The sequence below is a fragment of the Rhinopithecus bieti genome, unplaced genomic scaffold (assembly GCF_001698545.2).
Source record: "Rhinopithecus bieti isolate Rb0 unplaced genomic scaffold, ASM169854v2 scaffold_13704, whole genome shotgun sequence".
Lineage (NCBI taxonomy): Eukaryota > Metazoa > Chordata > Mammalia > Primates > Cercopithecidae > Rhinopithecus > Rhinopithecus bieti.
The window spans coordinates 4,726,564-4,745,711 of NW_016808231.1; the positions used below are offsets into that span (position 1 = coordinate 4,726,564).

At 50.7% G+C, this 19,148-nt stretch overlaps 1 protein-coding gene across 2 annotated transcripts in view; it reads left to right on the forward strand.

Annotated features, from left to right (window-relative positions):
• SRL (sarcalumenin) overlaps window positions 1–13,538 on the forward strand; it is a 53,647-nt gene extending 40,109 nt beyond the window's left edge. For both annotated transcript variants that reach the window (XM_017886399.1, XM_017886398.1), the window contains 4 exons: window positions 478–573; window positions 5,755–5,871; window positions 7,104–7,337; window positions 9,942–13,538. In XM_017886399.1, coding sequence (XP_017741888.1) covers window positions 478–573; window positions 5,755–5,871; window positions 7,104–7,337; window positions 9,942–10,753 — 1,259 coding nt within the window. In that variant the 3' untranslated portion in view covers window positions 10,754–13,538. The remainder of the gene's footprint in view (window positions 1–477; window positions 574–5,754; window positions 5,872–7,103; window positions 7,338–9,941) is intronic.
• Window positions 13,539–19,148: the final 5,610 nt, after the last annotated feature.

Consider the following 19,148-nt stretch of genomic DNA (forward strand, 5'->3'; position numbering starts at 1 on the left):
GTGAGGCTGCAGACCGAGACAAGGTTTCAGACACCTATTGAGGTGAGGAAGGAGGAGAGAGGTTTTAAAAAAAAACATCGGCATAGTGCCTTATGTCTGTAATTCCAGCACTTTGGGAGGCTGAGGTGGGTGGATCGCTTGAGCCCAGGAGTTAAAGCCTGCAGTCATCTATGACTGCACCACTGCACTCCAGCCTGGGCGACAGAGCAAGATCCTGTCTCTAAAAAAATAAATAAATAAAATAAAATAATCAAACAGCTCAGGAGGCTTTAGGGGTGGGTGGGAGATTTCTGTGGGTTGAGATGTGGGCCAGCTCCCCAAATGCAAATACATTGCACAGTGGCTGGGCTGCAAATAGCGCTTGCTCCCCACCAGGCAGGGGTGGAGCTGCCCTGGGTGGTGAGACCCCTCCACGATGGAGGAGCTGCCTGGATCGCACCTACCTGATGCTCTTCCCCCGGCCCTCTCTGTCTCCAGCGGTGCTTCAGCGGCTTCGGAAGATCTACCACTCATCCATCAAGCCCCTGGAGCAGTCCTACAAGTACAATGAGCTCCGGCAGCATGAGATCACAGGTAGGACATGAGCTCGTAGGTAGGGCACGAGATCACAGGTAGGGCACAGGCCTGTTGGCGGGGTCGCACCACTGACCAGCCCATACTCCCCCGGTGCCCACACAGGTTCAGGAGCTCATTCATGACGTGTGCGAGGACTCACGGGTCTGGGTCTGGGTCTGGGCTCCCCCTGGGAGTTGGAAAGGACGACACCTCCATCATGGAACTACCCTTTCACCAGCAGAGCGCGATGCTTTCCCAGGGTATTACAGATGCATTTTGGTTTTAAGCCTTTATGCTCCAGTCATGCACATTTGAGTTTTCAAGGGCAGTGATGCCAATTCCGATCCTTCCTGTGCTCCAGAGCCCACAGATGCCCCCTGTCTGCTCACAGGTGGTGCCTGAGTCCTCTGATCACTCCATTCCTTCCCCTCCTCCTTCCTCTCTGCTTCCTTTGGCCCTGGATTGTTTACAAAATTGGTTTTCAAAATAATAAAAACAAGACACACTTGTTGCAAAAAATTCAAATAGTGCAGAATAGTATATGTCAAAAAATAAAAATTCTATTCTTGACCTCCAACTTCTTTAACTCGACTCCCAGAGAAACCCATTGTTATAGTGAAGACTTCCAGGCATTTCCTCTTCATGTGTGAACGCATAGATGGATGTCATTTTTTGTTTTTACCAACATGGGATCCTGTTACATGAGCTGTGTGTGTAGAGACCTCCCTCTGACGGCTGTGTGCTCTTCCACTGCGTGACCACGCCATCCTCTGGAAAACCAGCACCTTCCTGGTGGTTCACGCCTGTAATCCCAGTGCTTTGGGAGGCAGAGATGGGAGGATGGCTTGGGCCCAGGAGTTTGAGATCAACCTGGGCAACATAGTGAGACCCTGTCTCTACAAAAAATACAAAAATTAGGGGCGGGCATGGTGGCTCACGCCTGTAATCCCCGCACTTTGGGAGGCTGAGGTGGGCAGATCATGAGGTCAGGAGTTCAAGAACAGCCTGACCAATGAAACCAAAAATACAAAAATTAGCTGGGCATGGTGGCGGGCGGCTGTAATCCCAGCTACTTAGGAGAGTGAGGCAGGAGAATTGCTTGAACCCAGGAGGCAGAGGTTGCAGTGAGCCAAGATCGTGCCACTGCACTCCAGCCTGGGCAGCAGAGCAAGACTCCATCTCAAAACAAACAAACAAAACACACACACACAAATTGGGGCACAGCGTGATGGCTCATAGGACTTTTAAAAACAATCCTATGGCCAGGCACGGTGGCTCACATCTATAGTCCCAGCACTTTGGGAGGCTGAGGCAAGCAGATCACTTGAGGCCAGGAGTTTGAGACCAGCCTGGCCAACATGGCAAAACCCTGTCTCTACTAAAAATACAAAAATTGGCTGGATCTGGTGGTGGGTGCCTATAATCCCAGCTACTGGGGAGACTGAGGCACAAGAATCACTTGAACTGGGGAGGCAGAGGTTGCAGTGAGCTGAGATTGTGCCACTGCACTCCAGCCTGGGTGACAGAGCGAGACTCTGTCTCAAAAAAATAAAAAATAGCTGGACATCGTGGCATGTGCCTGTGGTCCCAGCTACTTGGGAGGCTGAGGCAGGAGGATCGTTTGAGCCTGGGAGGCAGAGATTGCAGATTGCAGTAAACTGAGATTGCACCAGTGCACTCCAGCCTGGGCGACAGAGTGAGATCCTGTCCCGCCCCCCGCAAAAAAAAAAAATTGGAACACTGCAATTAAACATTTTGCTCGTTGTTACCATATTGTCTCCCATGATAACAATTTGTAATCACAATAACAGTAGATGAGAGTCCTTGCTTCCCAACAGCAATGCCATTTAAAAATGTTACTCATCTTTTGTCCAGGCGCGGTGGCTCATGCCTATAATCCCAGCACTTTGGGAGGCCGAGGCAGGCAGATCACGAGGTCAGGAGTTCAAGACCAGCCTGGCCAACGTGGTGAAACCCCATCTCTACTAAAAATACAGAAATTAGCCAGGCATGATCCCAGCTACTTGGGAGGCTGAGGCAGGAGAATCGCTTCAACCCAGGAGGTGGAGGTTGCAGTGAGCCAGGACTGCACCACTGCACTCCAGCCTGGTGACAGAGCAAGATTCCGTCTCAAAAAAAAAAAAAGTTACTCATCTTTAAAAAATTTAGCAATCGTGTCTTATTGTTTTGTGAATGAGATTACAAGTCTTTCCCTATGTTAATCTGGCTGTTTCTATATGATCTCGTTTGATGCTCCGGATGGCTGTAAGTGGCCAGGGTATATATAATAGGGTTTGTGTTCTTCCTGTGTACAGAGGGGAACCTGAGGCCCAGAGATGTGCTGGGTTATCCAGGATCACACAGCTGGAAGCAGGGAATACCCCGTTCCACAGCTACCTACACCGTTTTTCATAGTCTAGGAGCCAGTTATCGCCCCCTTTGTAGCAGACGCACAGCCATTGGTGTGAGCTTACAGGGCCTCCCAAAGGCTTTCTCTTTCTCTCTTGGCCCTAAGACCCAGAGGCTTGGCCCTCCCAGGAAACTTTTGTGGACAGCAGCAGGGGCGAGGAGCTCCGGTGTCCCCAGGGCATGGCGCTCTGCAGGGAGGGCCTGCTTCCTGGCCCCTGCGCTCGCCTTCTGGGCTTGGCTCTTACTTAACTCCTAGTCTCTGGCCAGCTTCCTTGTAACCTCTCCCAGGCTCACCTCCCACCTCCTGCGTAGGCCAGCGGTGCCCCCTGCTGTGAGGAGCTGAAACCACAGCACCAGGAAAGGGCCCTGTTTGTGGCTTGTCTCAGAGAATGGGAACATCTAGCGCTCTCCTTGTCGTTGCCTGGGCCCGTGTTAAGAGACTGTGACATCTCTGTGGCTGTAACTTGGGACTCCTGCCACCCTCTCAGCCTCCTTATCCCTTCCTGGCCCTCAGCCAGGGCTTGACTTCCACAGAGATGTAAGTGTCTCCTGTGTATTCACAGGCAGGAAGGGATGGGGCAGGGCCATGGTGTTGCTTTCAGGCAATGTACATGTGTCTGCCCTGTATAAGACACCACCTAGTTAGGACTGAGCTTTAGCCTCGGAGAAGGAAGACCAGAGCATCCGAAAGCAAGATACAGAAGAGGAAGCATATGTCACCACTCTCTGTAAAAAGATAGGGGCCGGGTGTAGGGCCCCTGTAATCCCAGCACTTTGGGAGGCCAAGGCAGGTGGATCACTTGAGGTCAAGAGTTCGAGACCAGCCTGGCCAACATGGTAAAACCCCATGTCTACTAAAAATACAAAAATTAGCCAGGCATGGTGTCATGCACCTGTAGTTGCAGCTGCTTGGGAGGCTGAGGCAGAAGAATGGCTTAAACCCAGCAGGCGGAGGCTGCAGTGAGCTGAGATTGTGCCACTGCACTCTAGCCTGGGTAACAGAGCAAGACTGTGTCTCAAAAAAAAAAAAAAATGGGGACGTGCTGGGTGCTGGGCTCATGCCTGTAACAGTAGCACTTTGGGAGGCCGAGGTGGGTGGATCTCTTGAGCCCAGGAGTTGGAGACCAGCCTAGGCAACATGGCAAGACCCCATCTCTACTCTAAATACAAAAATGAGCTGGGCTTGTTGGTACATGCCTGTAGTCTCAGCTACTCAGGAGGCTGAGGTGGGGGGATCGCTTGAGCCTAGGAGGTCGAGGCTACATGAGCTATGATCACACCACTGCACTCTGGCCTGGGCAACAGAGTGAGACCCTGTCTCAAAAAAAAAAAAAAGAAAAGATGGGGAATGTAATAGCTACTAATATTGCTTACATATGCATTGAAATGTCTAAAATAACATGTAAAAAATCAGCAGTGGTTACCTATTCCAGGGGGTGTTAGGGCTGAGCTGAGGCAGACTGGGACAGAGATGGGAAACTTTTCACTGTTTACCATTTTATATTCCTGATCTTTGACCCAAGAGATTAAATAAATTAAAATCATAACAAATAAATGAAACAAAAGGGGAGTGCCTAGTGTTTTTCGGGCGACCTGCTGGCCTCAGGGAGACAAGTCTAGAGAACTTCAGTGCTGAATTATGCAGGGCTGACCCTCTGGGCTGTAGTCCAGAGAAGAGCTGAAAGAGCTGAGGCCTGAAAATCTGCAATAAGATTGACCACACCCCACGCTGAAAGCCTCTCCCCTTCCCTCCCTGTTCACTGGATTTGAAAGCACTAGAGCATTCTATTTTTCCTCTTAGGGACCCACCTGGAGTGGCCCTTGGCTGGGTCATCTCCCCAACATGGCCTTCGGAAGGACATTGGATGCAGGACCCAAGAATTGCCAGTTCATTGGTTGGTTTTGGGCACTGGCAAATTTGTCATGGACTTTAGAGGCTAGTGTTTGAGCGTGGCCCTAGAAGAGGGTGAGTGCAATGGCTCACACCTGTAATCCCAGCACTTTGAGAAGCCAAGGTCGGAGGATTGCTTGAGCCCAGAAGTGTGAGACCAGCCTGAGCAATGCTGCAAGACCCCACCTCTACAAAAAAATGTAAAAAGTAGCTGGGCATAGTGGCACATGCCTGTAGTCCCAGCTACTACTTGGGAGGCTGAAATGGGAGGATTGCTTGAGCCCAGTCATCATAGTGGGGTACAATTGCACCACTGCATTTCAGCCTGGGCAACGGAGACCCTCATTATAAGCAAAAGAGGAGAGAAAGAGAGAGAGACTGGCCCTAGAGCCCAGGATTAGGCTGTATTGGGAGTTTGGGGATCCCTAGGTTGGAGGAGAGGAAAGCTGCAGAGGCTGGAGACAGGTAGGGTCTGAGTCCAGATCACCCAAGATTATACCAGCTGCTCCACATCCATCCTCCATTCTCAACCCAGATTCTCTCCATGTGGAAGCTCTGTCCTCCTTTTTCTATAAGCTTTTCTCCTTCAGATTTAACGAGGAGACCTAACCCTGAGTGAGTTCCAAGTCAGGGTTCGTTGAATTCGCGGAGATACTTCTTCTGGTGGGGGCAGATGTGCGAAGGATCTGAGCAAGTCCCAAAAGTGACTTCTGTGTCTTTTTACTGGGTGATTGCACTTATGTAGCAAGACAAGTGCCACTGGGGGCTACACACATCTGATTCATGGAGAATTCCACAACTCAATTGGATGGACGGTGAGATGCTTTGGAGTACGGTGCCATACCCCATGTCTGAACTTCTGTTAGATTTATTCCATTTCTACCTCCTGTTGCCCACAGATGGAGAGATTACCTCCAAGCCCATGGTGCTGTTCCTGGGACCGTGGAGTGTTGGTAAATCTACCATGATAAACTACCTCCTTGGGCTGGAAAATACTCGCTATCAGCTCTATACAGGTAATCAATCTTCTTGTGTGATTGTTGGGATTTGAATGCTACATTTTCATGGTGTAAAAGCACCATGAAAAGTTAAATCACTGGCCGGGCATGAAGACTAATGCCTGTGATCCCAGCACTTTGGGAGGCCAAGGCAGTGGATCACTTGAGGCCATCAGTTTGAGACCAGCCTGGCCAACATGGCAAAAACCCCACCTCTACTAAAAAAATACGAAAATTAGCCAAGTGTGGTGACACATGCCTGTAATCCCAGCTACTTGGGAGGCTGAGACATGAGAATTGCTTGAACCTAGGAGGCAGAGATTGTAGTGAGCTGAGATTGCGCTACTGCACTCCAGCCTGGGTGACAGAGCAAGACTCTATCTCAAAAAAAAAAAAAGAGAGAGAAAAAAGGAAAGTTATGCCACTACAAAATTTGAGGGTCGGGTGCAGTGGTTCATGCCTGTAATCCCAGCACTTTGGGAGGCCAAGGCAGGTGGATCACGAGGTCAGATGGAGACCATCCTGGCGAACACAGTGAAATCCCATCTGTACTAAAAATACAAAAAAATTAGCTGGGCGTGGTGGTGGGCGCCTGTAGTCCCAGCTACTGGGGAAGCTGAGGCAGGAGAATGACATGAACCTGGGAGGTGGAACTTGCAGTGAGCCGAGATCGCGCCATTGCACTTCAGGCTGGGCGACACAGCGAGACTCTGTCTCACAAAAAAAAAAAAAGAAAAAGAAAAAGGCTGGGCACGGTGGCTCTATGCCTGTAATCCCAGCATGTTGGGAAGCCGAGGCAGGAGGATCACCTGAGGTCAGGAGTTCGAGACCAGCCTGGCCAACATCGTGAAACCCTATCTCTACTAAAAATACAAAAAATTAGCTGGGTGTAGTGGTCCCCACCTGTAATCTCAGTACTTTGGGAGGCCAAGGTGGGCAGATCATTTGAGGTCAGAAGTTCCAGACCACTGGGAGAATCGCTTGAACCCAGGAGATAGAGGCTGCAGTGAGCTGAGATTGCACCACTGCTTTCCAGCCTGGGTGACAGAGCAAGACTTCATCTCAAAAAAAAAGGTAACTGTTACGTTATATATGTTTTACCACAATTAAAAGAAGGCCCCAATAGCTTAGCAAACATATCCAATTCTGTTGCAAAAGGCTCCCTGTGACACCCGGCATATACACATGCTCCTCAGTAGGTCTGTTTCACAGAGATCACCTATTCCTTCACCTCTCACCCCGTGTGCCAGGCGCCGAACCCACCACCTCTGAGTTCACGGTCCTCATGCACGGGCCCAAGCTGAAAACCATCGAGGGCATCGTCATGGCTGCTGACAGCGCCCGCTCCTTCTCACCCCTTGAGAAGTTTGGCCAGAATTTCCTAGAGAAGCTGATTGGCATTGAGGTTCCCCACAAACTTCTGGAGAGGGTCACTTTTGTGGATACACCAGGCATCATCGAGAACCGCAAGCAGCAAGAAAGAGGTAATTTAGCCCTCATTTCTGAACGGTGTAAGCTCTGTTTCAAAAAATTATTTTTGGCCAGGCATGGTGGCTCATGCCTGTGATCTCGGCTCTTTGGGAGGCCAATACAGGAGGATCCCTTGAGGCCAGGGGTTCAAGACCAGCCTGAGCAACATAGTGAGACCCCCATCTCTATAAAAAAATTTAAAAGATCAGTCAGGCATGGTGGCATGTGCCTATGATCCTAGCTACCCGGGAGGCTGAGATGGGAAGATTGCTTGAGCCAAGGAGGTTGAGGCTGCAGTGAGCCGTAATCGTGTCACTGCACTCCAGCCTGGGCAAGAGTGAGACCCTATCTCATATAAATAAATCAATAAATAGGGCTGGGCACAGTGGCTCACATCTGTAATCCCAGCACTCCGGAAGGCCAAGGCGGGTGGATCACTTGAGCCCAGGTGTTCTAGACCAGCTTGGACAACATGGTAAAACCCTGCCTCTACAAAAAATACAAAAATTAGATTGGCATGGTGGCACATGTCTGTAGTGCCAGCTACTTGGGAGGCTGAGTTGGGAGGATTGTTTGAGCCCAGGAGGTCAAGGCTGCAGTGAGCTGTGGTCATGCCACTGCACTTCAGCCTTGGTAACACAGCAAGACTCTATCTCAAAAAAAAAAAAAAAGAAGAAAGAAAGAAAGAAAGAAAAGAAAACGACTTTTGACAGGGGGGTAGGCAGGCAGGGAGAGGAAGTGTGCCCAGTGTTGCCCAAAACCAGGAGAGGCATTCTTAACTTCCACCCCTTCTTGTCGTCACTGTGATGCCACTTGGGTTTTGGAGTGCCTGGTCCTCCTACCTCCCCGAGGACTGATTTGGTTTGGAGACGGCAATATTTTCCAAAGTGGGGGCCTAGTCCTCTCTGCAAGCAGCTCTGAGAGGTTCAAGCTGGGGTTCAGTTGTCTTTGGGAGGCCCCGTCTGTCCTGTGTAGCCAAGGGCCTGGACTGATTGGATCGCAGTAACAGTATATTTGACTTCTGGCTAAATTGGGTCTGGTGCTCCTGGGCCTGATGTAGGTTGAACCTGACCTTCAACTCTTCCCATTCCTGGTTTCTGCTTTTCCAGGCTTGCTTCCCCATAAGCATTTAGGAGGCTTCTTCAAAGCCCTCCTTGCCCTCAGGTAGCAGGGGAACGCTACTTTGGGCCTGTCTGACTTCACTTACATGAGAGTAGGCAAAATCAGAAAGACAGAAACCAGAGTGGTTTTAACCAGGGGCTCGGGGGAAGGGGAGATGGGCTATTACTGTTAAATGGGTACAGAATTTTCAATTTGGGAAGATGAATAAGTTCCAAAGAGGGATGGCGGTGATGGTTGTACAACAATGTGAATGTATTTAATGAACAAGGCTGACAACCAGGCCACAAGACTAGAAGCCAGATGCTACCAGACATGCGGCTATGGAGTAGACCACTGAGTCCTGCCATGAGGCAAGGCTATCTGCAGAGAGTCCTGAACAGAGCAGTGTGGGAATATGTGACCAGACGGTGGATCTCAGTTTATGGATACAACTCCCATTGTGGTTATAAATAGATCCTGTAGTAATGATATTAGCAGTAATATTAGAAGCAATTAATAATAGTAGTAATATTAGTAATATTATAGTATATTTAATTATATTATTATGGTATAACAACATTCGTAGTAGTATTAGTAATATTAATAATGTTAATAATTATAATAGTAAATTGTACCCTACTACACATTGGATAATTTTATACATTATTGTAAAACAAAAGATTTCAGTGTTTTAAGACAGTTAGTCCTCATCTCCTCAGTTTTCTTATTTGCAAAGAAAACTAGGAAATAAGAAGCTAATGGAATTAAAATGTATTCTGCACCAGCTGTATGACTGGAATTTTAGGTGCTCTCCTATATTTACAGCAACATGGTAATCTTTATATCAACTCAGATGTTGATATTGTTCTTGTCATTTTGGAGCTAAAAAAGTAGAGCTTAGAGGCATTTAATATACAGCTGGCCAGGGGCAAAGCTCAAATTCTAGTCCAGGTCTCAATGCCAAGCCCACACTCCTTCCCCCTAAATAATGCATTCATTCTTTCATGTTCTTCTAATTCTTCATTTCTCTCCCTCAGCATCTTTTCCATTGCCCCAGGTCCTTTTAGACAATAGGACAATCTCCATTTTGAACAGGTATTTAGCTTTCTCGGAAACTTGGATTTCACAGTAGATTAAAACAGTGATCAGGTGGGGTGTGGTGGCTCATGCCTATAACCCCAGCACTTTGGAAGGCTGAGGTGGGAGGATTCTTAAACCTGGGAGGTTGAGGCTGCAGTGAGCTGTAATCATGCCACTGCACTCCAACCTGGGTGACAGAGTGAGACCCTGTCTCAAAAAAAACAAACCAACAAGAAAAACAAGGATCAGGCTGTTCTTGGTTGAAGGTTGGCAAGGGACAGGTTATGTCATTGATTTTTTAATAGTCTTATAGACACGCAGAAAATCCATAGTGCTGTTCCTTCTTTCAACCCCCAGAATGGTTCAGTCCTGAAAGGAGGTGTGCGGGCTTTGAGGGAGGTCTACTCAGTTTGACTTCTCGCTTCTGTCTCCCAAAGGGTATCCCTTCAACGATGTGTGCCAGTGGTTCATCGACAGAGCTGATCTCATCTTTGTCGTCTTTGACCCAACCAAGCTGGATGTGGGTCTGGAACTGGAGATGCTCTTCCGCCAGTTGAAGGGGCGTGAATCCCAGATAAGGATCATCCTGAACAAGGCTGACAATCTGGCCACCCAAATGCTCATGCGGGTTTACGGGGCCCTCTTCTGGAGCTTGGCCCCTCTCATCAATGTCACAGAGCCCCCAAGGGTTTACGTCAGCTCCTTCTGGCCACAAGAGTATAAGCCAGACACCCATCAGGAACTGTTCCTCCAAGAAGAGATCTCCCTCCTGGAAGACCTGAATCAGGTGATCGAGAACAGATTGGAGAACAAGATTGCCTTCATCCGCCAGCACGCCATCCGGGTCCGCATCCACGCCCTCCTGGTTGACCGCTACCTGCAGACTTACAAGGACAAAATGACCTTCTTCAGTGATGGAGAACTGGTCTTTAAGGACATTGTGGAAGATCCTGATAAATTCTACATCTTCAAGACCATCCTGGCAAAGACCAATGTCAGCAAATTTGACCTTCCCAACCGTGAGGCCTATAAGGACTTCTTTGGCATCAATCCCATTTCCAGTTTCAAACTGCTCTCCCAGCAGTGCTCCTACATGGGAGGTTGCTTTCTGGAGAAGATCGAGCGGGCCATCACTCAGGAGCTTCCGGGCCTCCTGGGTAGCCTCGGGCTAGGGAAGAATCCAGGTGCTCTCAACTGTGACAAAACAGGGTGTAGCGAAACCCCAAAAAATCGCTACAGGAAGCACTAGGTGGTATAGCGGTTCTTGGGTTCCTGTTGGTGAATGAGCTTGTGTCCTAACTGTCTGAGAAGTCCCGGTCTATTAACCCTTTGAGCCACAGTGGCAGGAATTATTACGTAGTGGAGATTTGGGAGTTCATTGAGGCCAGGGGTCGGGGCAGGTGCGTGGGTCTAGGGAGGAGAGTGGAAACTGTGAATTCTAACGTGCTTGTCTTATCGTTTCAATGAGGAGGCCTGGCTGAGGCAAGTCAGCCTCCACCTGCTTTTCCTGGGTCCTGTCTTGGAAGGACAGAGAGCAGCTACATTGTAGTGTATCTTCAGTGAGGGTCAAAAAAGCTAAAAGCAGCTGAAATTCCTTGTCCCCTGGGAGCTGGGAAAACAGCGAAGGCCTGAGTCGTAGAGATTGTCAGGTCCCTTTTGGCTTCTTTCCACACCCACAGTCTCACGTTTGTTCCCTTGGCTGCCTCTTAACTTTGGGCTGACTTTCAACAGTGAACATCTCTTGGGTCTGAATATACCTGGGTTTGTTTTTATTTTTTTTGAGACAGAGTCTCACTCTGTCGTCCAAGCTGGAGCGTAGTGGTGCAATCTCAGCTCACTGCAACCTCCGCCTCCTGGGTTCAAGCGATTCTCTTGCCTCGGGCTCCCGAGTAGCTGAGATTATAGGCCTACCACCACGCCCAGCTAATTTTTGTACTTTTAGTAGAAATGGGGCTTCACCATGTTGCCCAGGCTGGCCTCAAACTCCTGACCTCAAGTGATCCACATGCCTCGGCCTTCCAAAGTGCTGGGATTACAGGCATGAGCTGCCGCACTGGGCCTCCAACTGGGTTTTGAGCCAATCCCCAGGACTTGCTCCTGGTTTCCTCAAGGGGTGGGGCAGTGGTTTAGGACACTAGACAAGTAAGAACAGGAGTTCCCAGGAAGGACGAGGATCTGCCTCCCCCACTGCCACTTCTCTGATGTGTTCCTCAAAGCCAGCTCGGCTCAGGGGCACGATCCCTTTATCGGACCCAGGAGGAGGGGACTGTTTGGTGTATCCAGGCAATTTACTCTTGGAAGTCACTTTAGTGAAGGTCGTGGAAGGGCTCAGAGGGTTAATTGGTTTGCAGTGTGTCTTTGTCTATTGCATGTCTTGGAAAACTCAGATCCCAAAGGCGCTGGGTTTCAGAGAGGACAGTGGAGACCTTGCTCCTTTTCCTTAGGCCGCCAGTCTCTCTCAAATTTCAGAGCAGGCTGTTTCCACAACTCCCCTGTGGAAACATTCAGCAGCGGAGTTGCTCCTTCGCAGTTTCCACATCATGGCTTTTCCTTTCCTTTCTTCTCCATTCCCTGATGCATCAACACTTAAAACTCGGAGCAATTTCCTAAGAGTCAGAACCAGCACCAGCCACTCAGTGTCGGCGGCCACCAAGGCTTAACACTGACCTTCCCGCCTGACCTTGACGCAGATGTCCACTGAACACACCGCAGGAAAACCAGGGCCTTCAATACCGATGAGTGTGAATATGTGTGTATGTTGGCCAAGAGAGATTAGGGAGATCACATAGACTTGAGGGAGTAGAGAGCTTGTAACAGTCTTGCAAGGCTATAGCATGCACGGCTCTGCAGCAGGTGGTGGGGAGCAGAGGAGCAGGCCCTGCAGGGAAGAAGCAGCCTTTGGATGGTGAAATGTGCATGGTGCACGGTCTGTGCACGCCCAGGAGACCCAGCCCGGGCTGCCTCGAGGGACTTCTTTGTGCACAGCCAGCCGCTTCTCTTGGGAACAAGCTGTCCTGGGGGCCTTACCCATAAGGCAGGAGTCAGGATGCACCAGCTCAGCACCAGGAAGTCATCCTGGACCAGAAGGACAGTGGAAAGGCAGGCAGAGGGAGAGGCACTCCGAGGTCAGGCAGGGTAAGGCAGTTCGCAGTCAGGTTAGGTCTACGCAGAGAACCTTGAGTTAGGAATTCCTGGTTCTCAGAATCGTTATCAGTCTGGTGCATGCTGTCACAGGGGCCATTGCGTTTGGCTTTGTGAAGGGCCTGGAACCTTCCACAAGAACACCCAAGGTTCCAGGGCACTCAGGACAGTGTTTCCAAGGAACAAGTCGACCAGGAAAGAAAAGTGAGTTCTGCAAGGGGCATCCATGGAGCCTGTGATGGGGGCTGATGAGATGGAATCTGTCCCGCGTCTCATTAACCACCCTCTGCAAACCCCAGAACCCCTCACCTCATCTCTGTACCGTCTGCCCTCTTGGGGGATGGGCCCTCCCACTTTCCCCTGCCTGTTCCTCCATGCTGTGAGCTGCTTTGGCAGATCTGTTTTTCTGTGTAGTGAGGGGAAAAACAAAAAAAAACACGCACAACTGTGTGGGCATTGTCATAGCTGTTGATGTCACCACTGCTTTGGGGGAAATGGCTGGGACAAGGCTAATACATTCATGCAATATTTATATTTTCAGGGGGCTACGTTATCAGCGTGCTCTCCCTGCCTCGGGCTTTTCTTTTGTCAGGTATCTGTTTTCCTTTTCGTGTTCCTTCTCCGACTTCTCTTGTCTCTGCTGCTCACAGGCCTGCCCATCAGTCCCGCACAGATATTCAGTGTCTGGTGTCTGGCCAGCTCCATGGAGGGGGCTTTAAGCAGAATTCTGACTCTTTGGGGTGGGGGATTAGCAACTGGGGAAACTTAAAGATTCAGAGATTTCCCCAAGAGGAGTGTCTAGAAGGATCTGTGCCTGGACGGTGGCTGAACCTTTCCAGGGTTCTTTCGTTTCTGATTTCATCAGTCTCAATAAAGTTCCGATCTCTCTTTAACACCGCGTGCTTTCTCATGGTCTCCAGCTAGGTTAGTCTCTTCGTCCTCCTTTTATCTGGTAGAGTGAACTCATGTGTAAGTTTCTTGGGGAGAGACTGGAAATTAAGAAACTGCCCACCCGTGTGTTAGCTGGATGCCCCAGGACCTTCTTTGGGGCTGAGGCTGAGTTGCTCTTAGCCACCCAGGAAGCCCAGGCCAGCGTGGTGTCCTCTGAAACTTAAAGAACTGCTCTCTCCTCAGCACCTCAATGCCTCCTTCCCCTGGGCATCCACGCGGCTGCCTCAGATACCTGAGGGCTCCAGTGGAGGCGGGCACAAAGGTTTCCTGAATGATAAGGCTGCCACCTCCTCTTGGCTTCACTAGAAAGTGATTTCCTTCTCCACGAAGTGTGGACTTGAGCCTCCCGCTTGGACCTGTCTTTAGAGAAACCTGAACGTGTCCTCGACTCCCTGAGCCCTTCCTACCACATTTTGCTGTTTCTAGTGTCCTCTTCAGAGCAGAGGTCCTTTAATTTTTATGTTTTACTTCTGGGGTCTTCGAAGGAGTTTCACATCTTGCTTGAGAACAGGTTTTTTTGTTGTTTTCGATCTTTTTTTTTTTTTTTCTGAGATGGAGTTTCGCTCTGTCGCCCAGGCTGGAGTGCAGTGGTGCCATCTCGGCTCACTGCAACCTCTGCCTCTCGGGTTCAAGCAATTCTCCTGCCTCAGTCTCCTGAGTACCTGGGACTACAGGCACACACCACCATGCTTGGCTCATTTTTGTATTTTTGGTAGAGACAGAGTTTTACCATACTGGCCAGGCTGATCTTGTACTCCTCACCTCAAGTGATCTGCCTGCCTCAGCCTCCCAAAGTGCTGGGATTACAGGCGTGAGCCACCACATCTACCCAATTTTTTTTTTTTGAGACACTCTGGCACCCAGGCTGAAGTGCAGTAGCGTGATCATAGTTCCTTGCAGCCTTGACCTCCTGGGCTCAAGCCATCCTCCCGCCTCAGCCTTCTGAGTAGCTGGGACTACAAGCACATGCCACCATGTCTGACTAATTGAAAAAAATTTTTTTTGTAGGGATGAGGTTTCATTATGTTGCCCAGGCTGGTCTCAAACTCCTGGCGTCATTCCGTCCTCCTGCCTCAGCCTCCCAAAGTGTTGGGATTAGGGATTTGAGCCATCTCGCAGGTAGAGAGCAGGTTTTGAAAGGGAAAAAACTGGGCCCTGGGGAGAAAGGGAGAGTCTGCAGTCCATGGTCTTTGAGCAACTGAGCAACCTGACCCAACTAAGGCCACTCCTGATCACCCACCCAACCCTGTGTCCCTCTTCCACCCTTTCCCGGGAGAAATCCAGAGCTCTTGCCTGGAAGAGGGGTCTGTTTTAAAGATAAATGTGAAGTAATATGCGAGAATCTGCCTCAAAATTGTGCTGTTTCACAAGCCTCACCATCTTCACGTTGCCTGCCATTAAGATGATAGGGAAACAGAAACAGAAAATGGAGAAAGGATAATCAGGGACCAGGATAAACATGAAGTGAGGGACACGAATGGAGTGTTTTTAAGGGTAAGTGGATGTATCATCTGAATCCATGGGGGTTACACATGGTTATATGCGTAAGGTGTGTGCAAATACATATGTAAAGCCCATGCATGTGGGGAAACAGGTGCCCAGGTACTTAGCACAGTGCCTGACATGCAGGAGCTCATCACCTGTGTGCCATCAGAGTGAATAAGTGGGGTTTGGGGGAGTAAAGGTGTCTGTGAGGGTTTTTGAGACAGGGTCTCGCTCTGTCACCCAGGCTGGGTGACGTGATGCAATCACAGCTCACTGCAGCCTCCAATGATCCTCCTGCCTCAGCTCAGCTTCCCAAGTAGCTGGGACTACAGGTGCACATCAGCACACTCAGTTAATTTAAAAAAATTTTTTTTTGGCTGGGTGCGGTGGCTCATGTCTGCAGTCCTAGCACTTTGGGAGGCCGAGGCTGGCAGATCACTTTAGGTCAGGAGTTCAAGACCAGCCTGGTCAACATGGTGAAACCCAGTCTCTACTAAAAATACAAAAATTAGCCAGGCATCTTAGAGGGCGCCTGTCATCCCAGCTACTTGGGAGGCCAAGGCAGGAGAATCACTTGAACCCAGGAGGCAGAGGTTGCAGTGAGCTGAGATTGCGCCATTATATTCCAGGCTGAGTGTTTTTTAGAGAGATGGGGTCTTGTCATCTTTCCCAGGCTAGTCTCAAACCCCTGGGCTCAAGTGATCCTCTCACCTCAGGTAATTTTTCTTTACAAGAAAGTAAAGGCAATAAAAAAGCATTATAATAGCAGAAACTGGCTGGGCTAGGTGGTTCATGCCTGTAATCCCAACACTTTAGGAAGCAGTTCAAGACTGGCCTGGGAAACATAGTGGGACCACCTCTCTACAACAAAAAAATTAGCTGGGTGTGGTGGCATGCGCCTGTAGTCCCAGCTACTCAGGTGGCTGCGGTTGAAGGATCGCTTGAGCCTGGGAGGTAGAGGCTGCAGTGAGCCATGATCCCACCACTGCACTCCAGCCTGGGCAACAGAGCAAGAACCTGTCTCAGTTAAAAAACAAAACAAATAGAAACTGAGAGTATTATGATGTGACATGAGGTTGTCTGTAGAATGCTGACCAGCTTGGCCAACATGGCGAAACCCCCCCTCGCCAAAAATACAAAAATTAGCTGGGCGTGGTGGTGCATGCCGGTGGTCCCAGCTACTCATAGGCTGAAGCAAGAGAATAGCTTAAGCCTGGGAGGTGGAGGATGCAGTGCCAGCCTGGGTGACAGAGTGAAACTCTTGTCTCAAAAGCATATATAACTATATACCTACTATATATATATATTAATATATATAGCGTATACTAGTATATATATAAAAGTAATTTTGTTAGAAAATTGAGGATTTTTCCACTGAACAAAAATACTTAAAAAAAACTCTTAACTCCCATCTCCATTTCAATATTTGATCTTTAGCCATGATCTTATAAAATAGATGGGGGCAGGGATATTCCTATTCCTACTAAACCCAAATCTAACATGGGGAAACTGCATCTACAGAGGTGCAGTTTTGCCTGAGTTCGGCCTGAATTCACTCTGCTAAATGTAAGATAAACCACACCAAAAGGCCAATTTCCTACCCATCCCAATATCCTTTCTACTCTATCCATCGCATTGATTTGTGGTAATCTGGAGCTGACAGCAAATTGTGCACTGTATATTTTTCAGACACACTAAAAGATGAGATTTTGTATTGTGAAGGGTGCAAAAAGATTTGTTATATTTCCATTTTCTCCAAACTTCTGAATTTTTTTCTCACCAGGATTCCAAAAAAATTTAGATATTCTGCATATTAAGGCATAGTCTCTCACCTGGGGGATGCAGCCATCTAGTAAAGGATACAACGCACAATTGTAAATGAGGATACATGGGTCTGGCAAAGAACTTTCTTTCTCATTTGCAAATGTAATTATTTGCAAAGCCTGATCAATGCATATAAATTGTTAAATTATGTAATGGATTATTTCTATTGAGAAGAATCAATTGACACAACCTCAGGGCTCTTCTGAGAATACTGAGACACACTAAGAGGCTATGGAGTTTGGTTGGAGAAGGAGTGGAGTTTTAGCTACACTTTGAGGGATGGGCACGTTTGGTGGGTCACAGATTAGGGGGATGGAGCACAGGGGAAGATCGAGGGCGCCCAGACGCAGGCAAGGGAAGACCGCTGTGTATGGCGGGGATAAGGGAATGGAAGAGCAGTCAAGGTGAGACGAGATGAATTAGGGAATAGTGGGCCTTAAGGGGAAGTCCAGGGAGTCTGGGTCTGAGGCCAATGCAGGTTTCTGAGAAGGGAAGATCCAGCGGGCAGCTGTGCTGGGGCGATCTGGGGAGGCCGGAGCGTGGCACACAGGAGCCGAGCGCCTGCCCCTGGGCCTGCTGCGTGGGGTCTCTGTCCTCCCCCGATGCTGCCCCACTCCAATCCGATGCCAGCGCCCCACAAGGCGGTCGCGAGCAGAAGCCCATCCACCCCATCGGCCTGGCCTCGCCGGGGGACCCCGCCCGCCGTAGGCAGGCGCCAATGTGTCCTTTCTCTGGATCCTTCGGGCATCAATTAAGATCGCGGTGACAGGGCCCCCAGGCCGTAGGAGGACCCGGACCGCCGCTCCCCGCGCGGCGTGGACGGGCTTCCGGCATCCGTGCGGGGACAGGGCTGGAGGCTTCGGTGACCACGGCCGGGTCCGGCCACTCTTCCTTCGTCTGAGGGAAAACGTCGCGCCTGGGGAGGGCCTCAGATTTCCCCGGCACGCGTCCTCTCCTTAGTGGGGAAACTGAGGCCCGGGGCAGGGCAGTTCTGGACCAGGGTCGTGACGGTGGGGAAAGTGGGCACCTGGCTGAACCTGGCCTTGTCCTTCGCGCCCAGATCCTCACACGCTGTCCCCGTGGGGGCCATTACCCAACGCTGCGGACAGGGATCGATCCCGCGACCACTCAGCAGTGACACATTGCCCACCGGCCAGCTCGCTTCGCGCATGCGCACCGCCTTCCCTCCGGGCTCGGCCCCGCCCCCTCCGGGCCGCGCTCTTCGGACCGAGTCCAGGGCTGAGGTCAGCGCAGGCGCAGACGCAGACGAGTAGCGGCGGCGCTTCCTGAGCGCTGCACTAGGGAAAGCCTCGGGGCGGGCGGCGCCTCGGCGCTGGGGACCGGGCGGGACAGGGCGGGGCGGGCAGGGCAGGCGCCCACTGCCTGAGTCGGATGGCAGAGCCGCCCCTCCGCCCTCTCCCAGCGCTGGCTCGCGTCCCTGGGTTCCGAGCCCAGCGGCGCGCAAGCTCCGTGGCCGCCAGGGCCAGCCCTGCCCCCTCAGCTGAGGAAGCCGCTCCCAGCCTCCTCTGCCTCACGCCGCGGACTCAGCTCCCGGGCCTTGCGGGCGCTGCTTGTGGGGTGGGGAGGGCAGCGAACCTCCGTCCTCTCAGGCCGTCACCGCGCGGTTGGGAGCGCGCCAGGAGGCCGAGGCCTGGGCTACCGTGCGCTGCCGGTGCCTCACCCCGCAGGTCGGTCCGCCTCGTGGGCGGTGGGGCGGACGACCGGGAAGCCCCGAGATCTCCAGATCCTCGATCAGGACCGAAAAAGCCCTGAACTTGCGCAGTGACTTCCCATTGAGTCCGCGAGGTTCTGGAGACACGGGAGACGGAAGGAACACCCAAGGCCGACTGCTGCCCTCAGTTATTGGGGTGAGGTTTCCACCTGAGGCCAGCGCCCAGGGCAAACAGGAAATGAGAGTTTTAGGAGATTCTCCAACCGGAATGTCACCTCCCTTCCCCGCCAGAAACGAACCGCCCTCTTCTCCTGTAATTGAAAACCGAAGGGTTGGCCGGGTGCGGTGGCTCAAGCCTGTAATCCCAGCACTTTGGGAGGCCGAGACGGGCGGATCACAAGGTCAGGAGATCAAGACCATCCTGGCTAACACGGTGAAACCCTGTCTCTACTAAAAACTACAAAAAACTAGCCGGGCGAGGTGGCAGGCGCCTGTAGTCCCAGCTACTCGGGAGGCTGAGGCAGGAGAATGGCGTGAGCCCGGGAAGCGGAGCTTGCAGTGAGCTGAGATC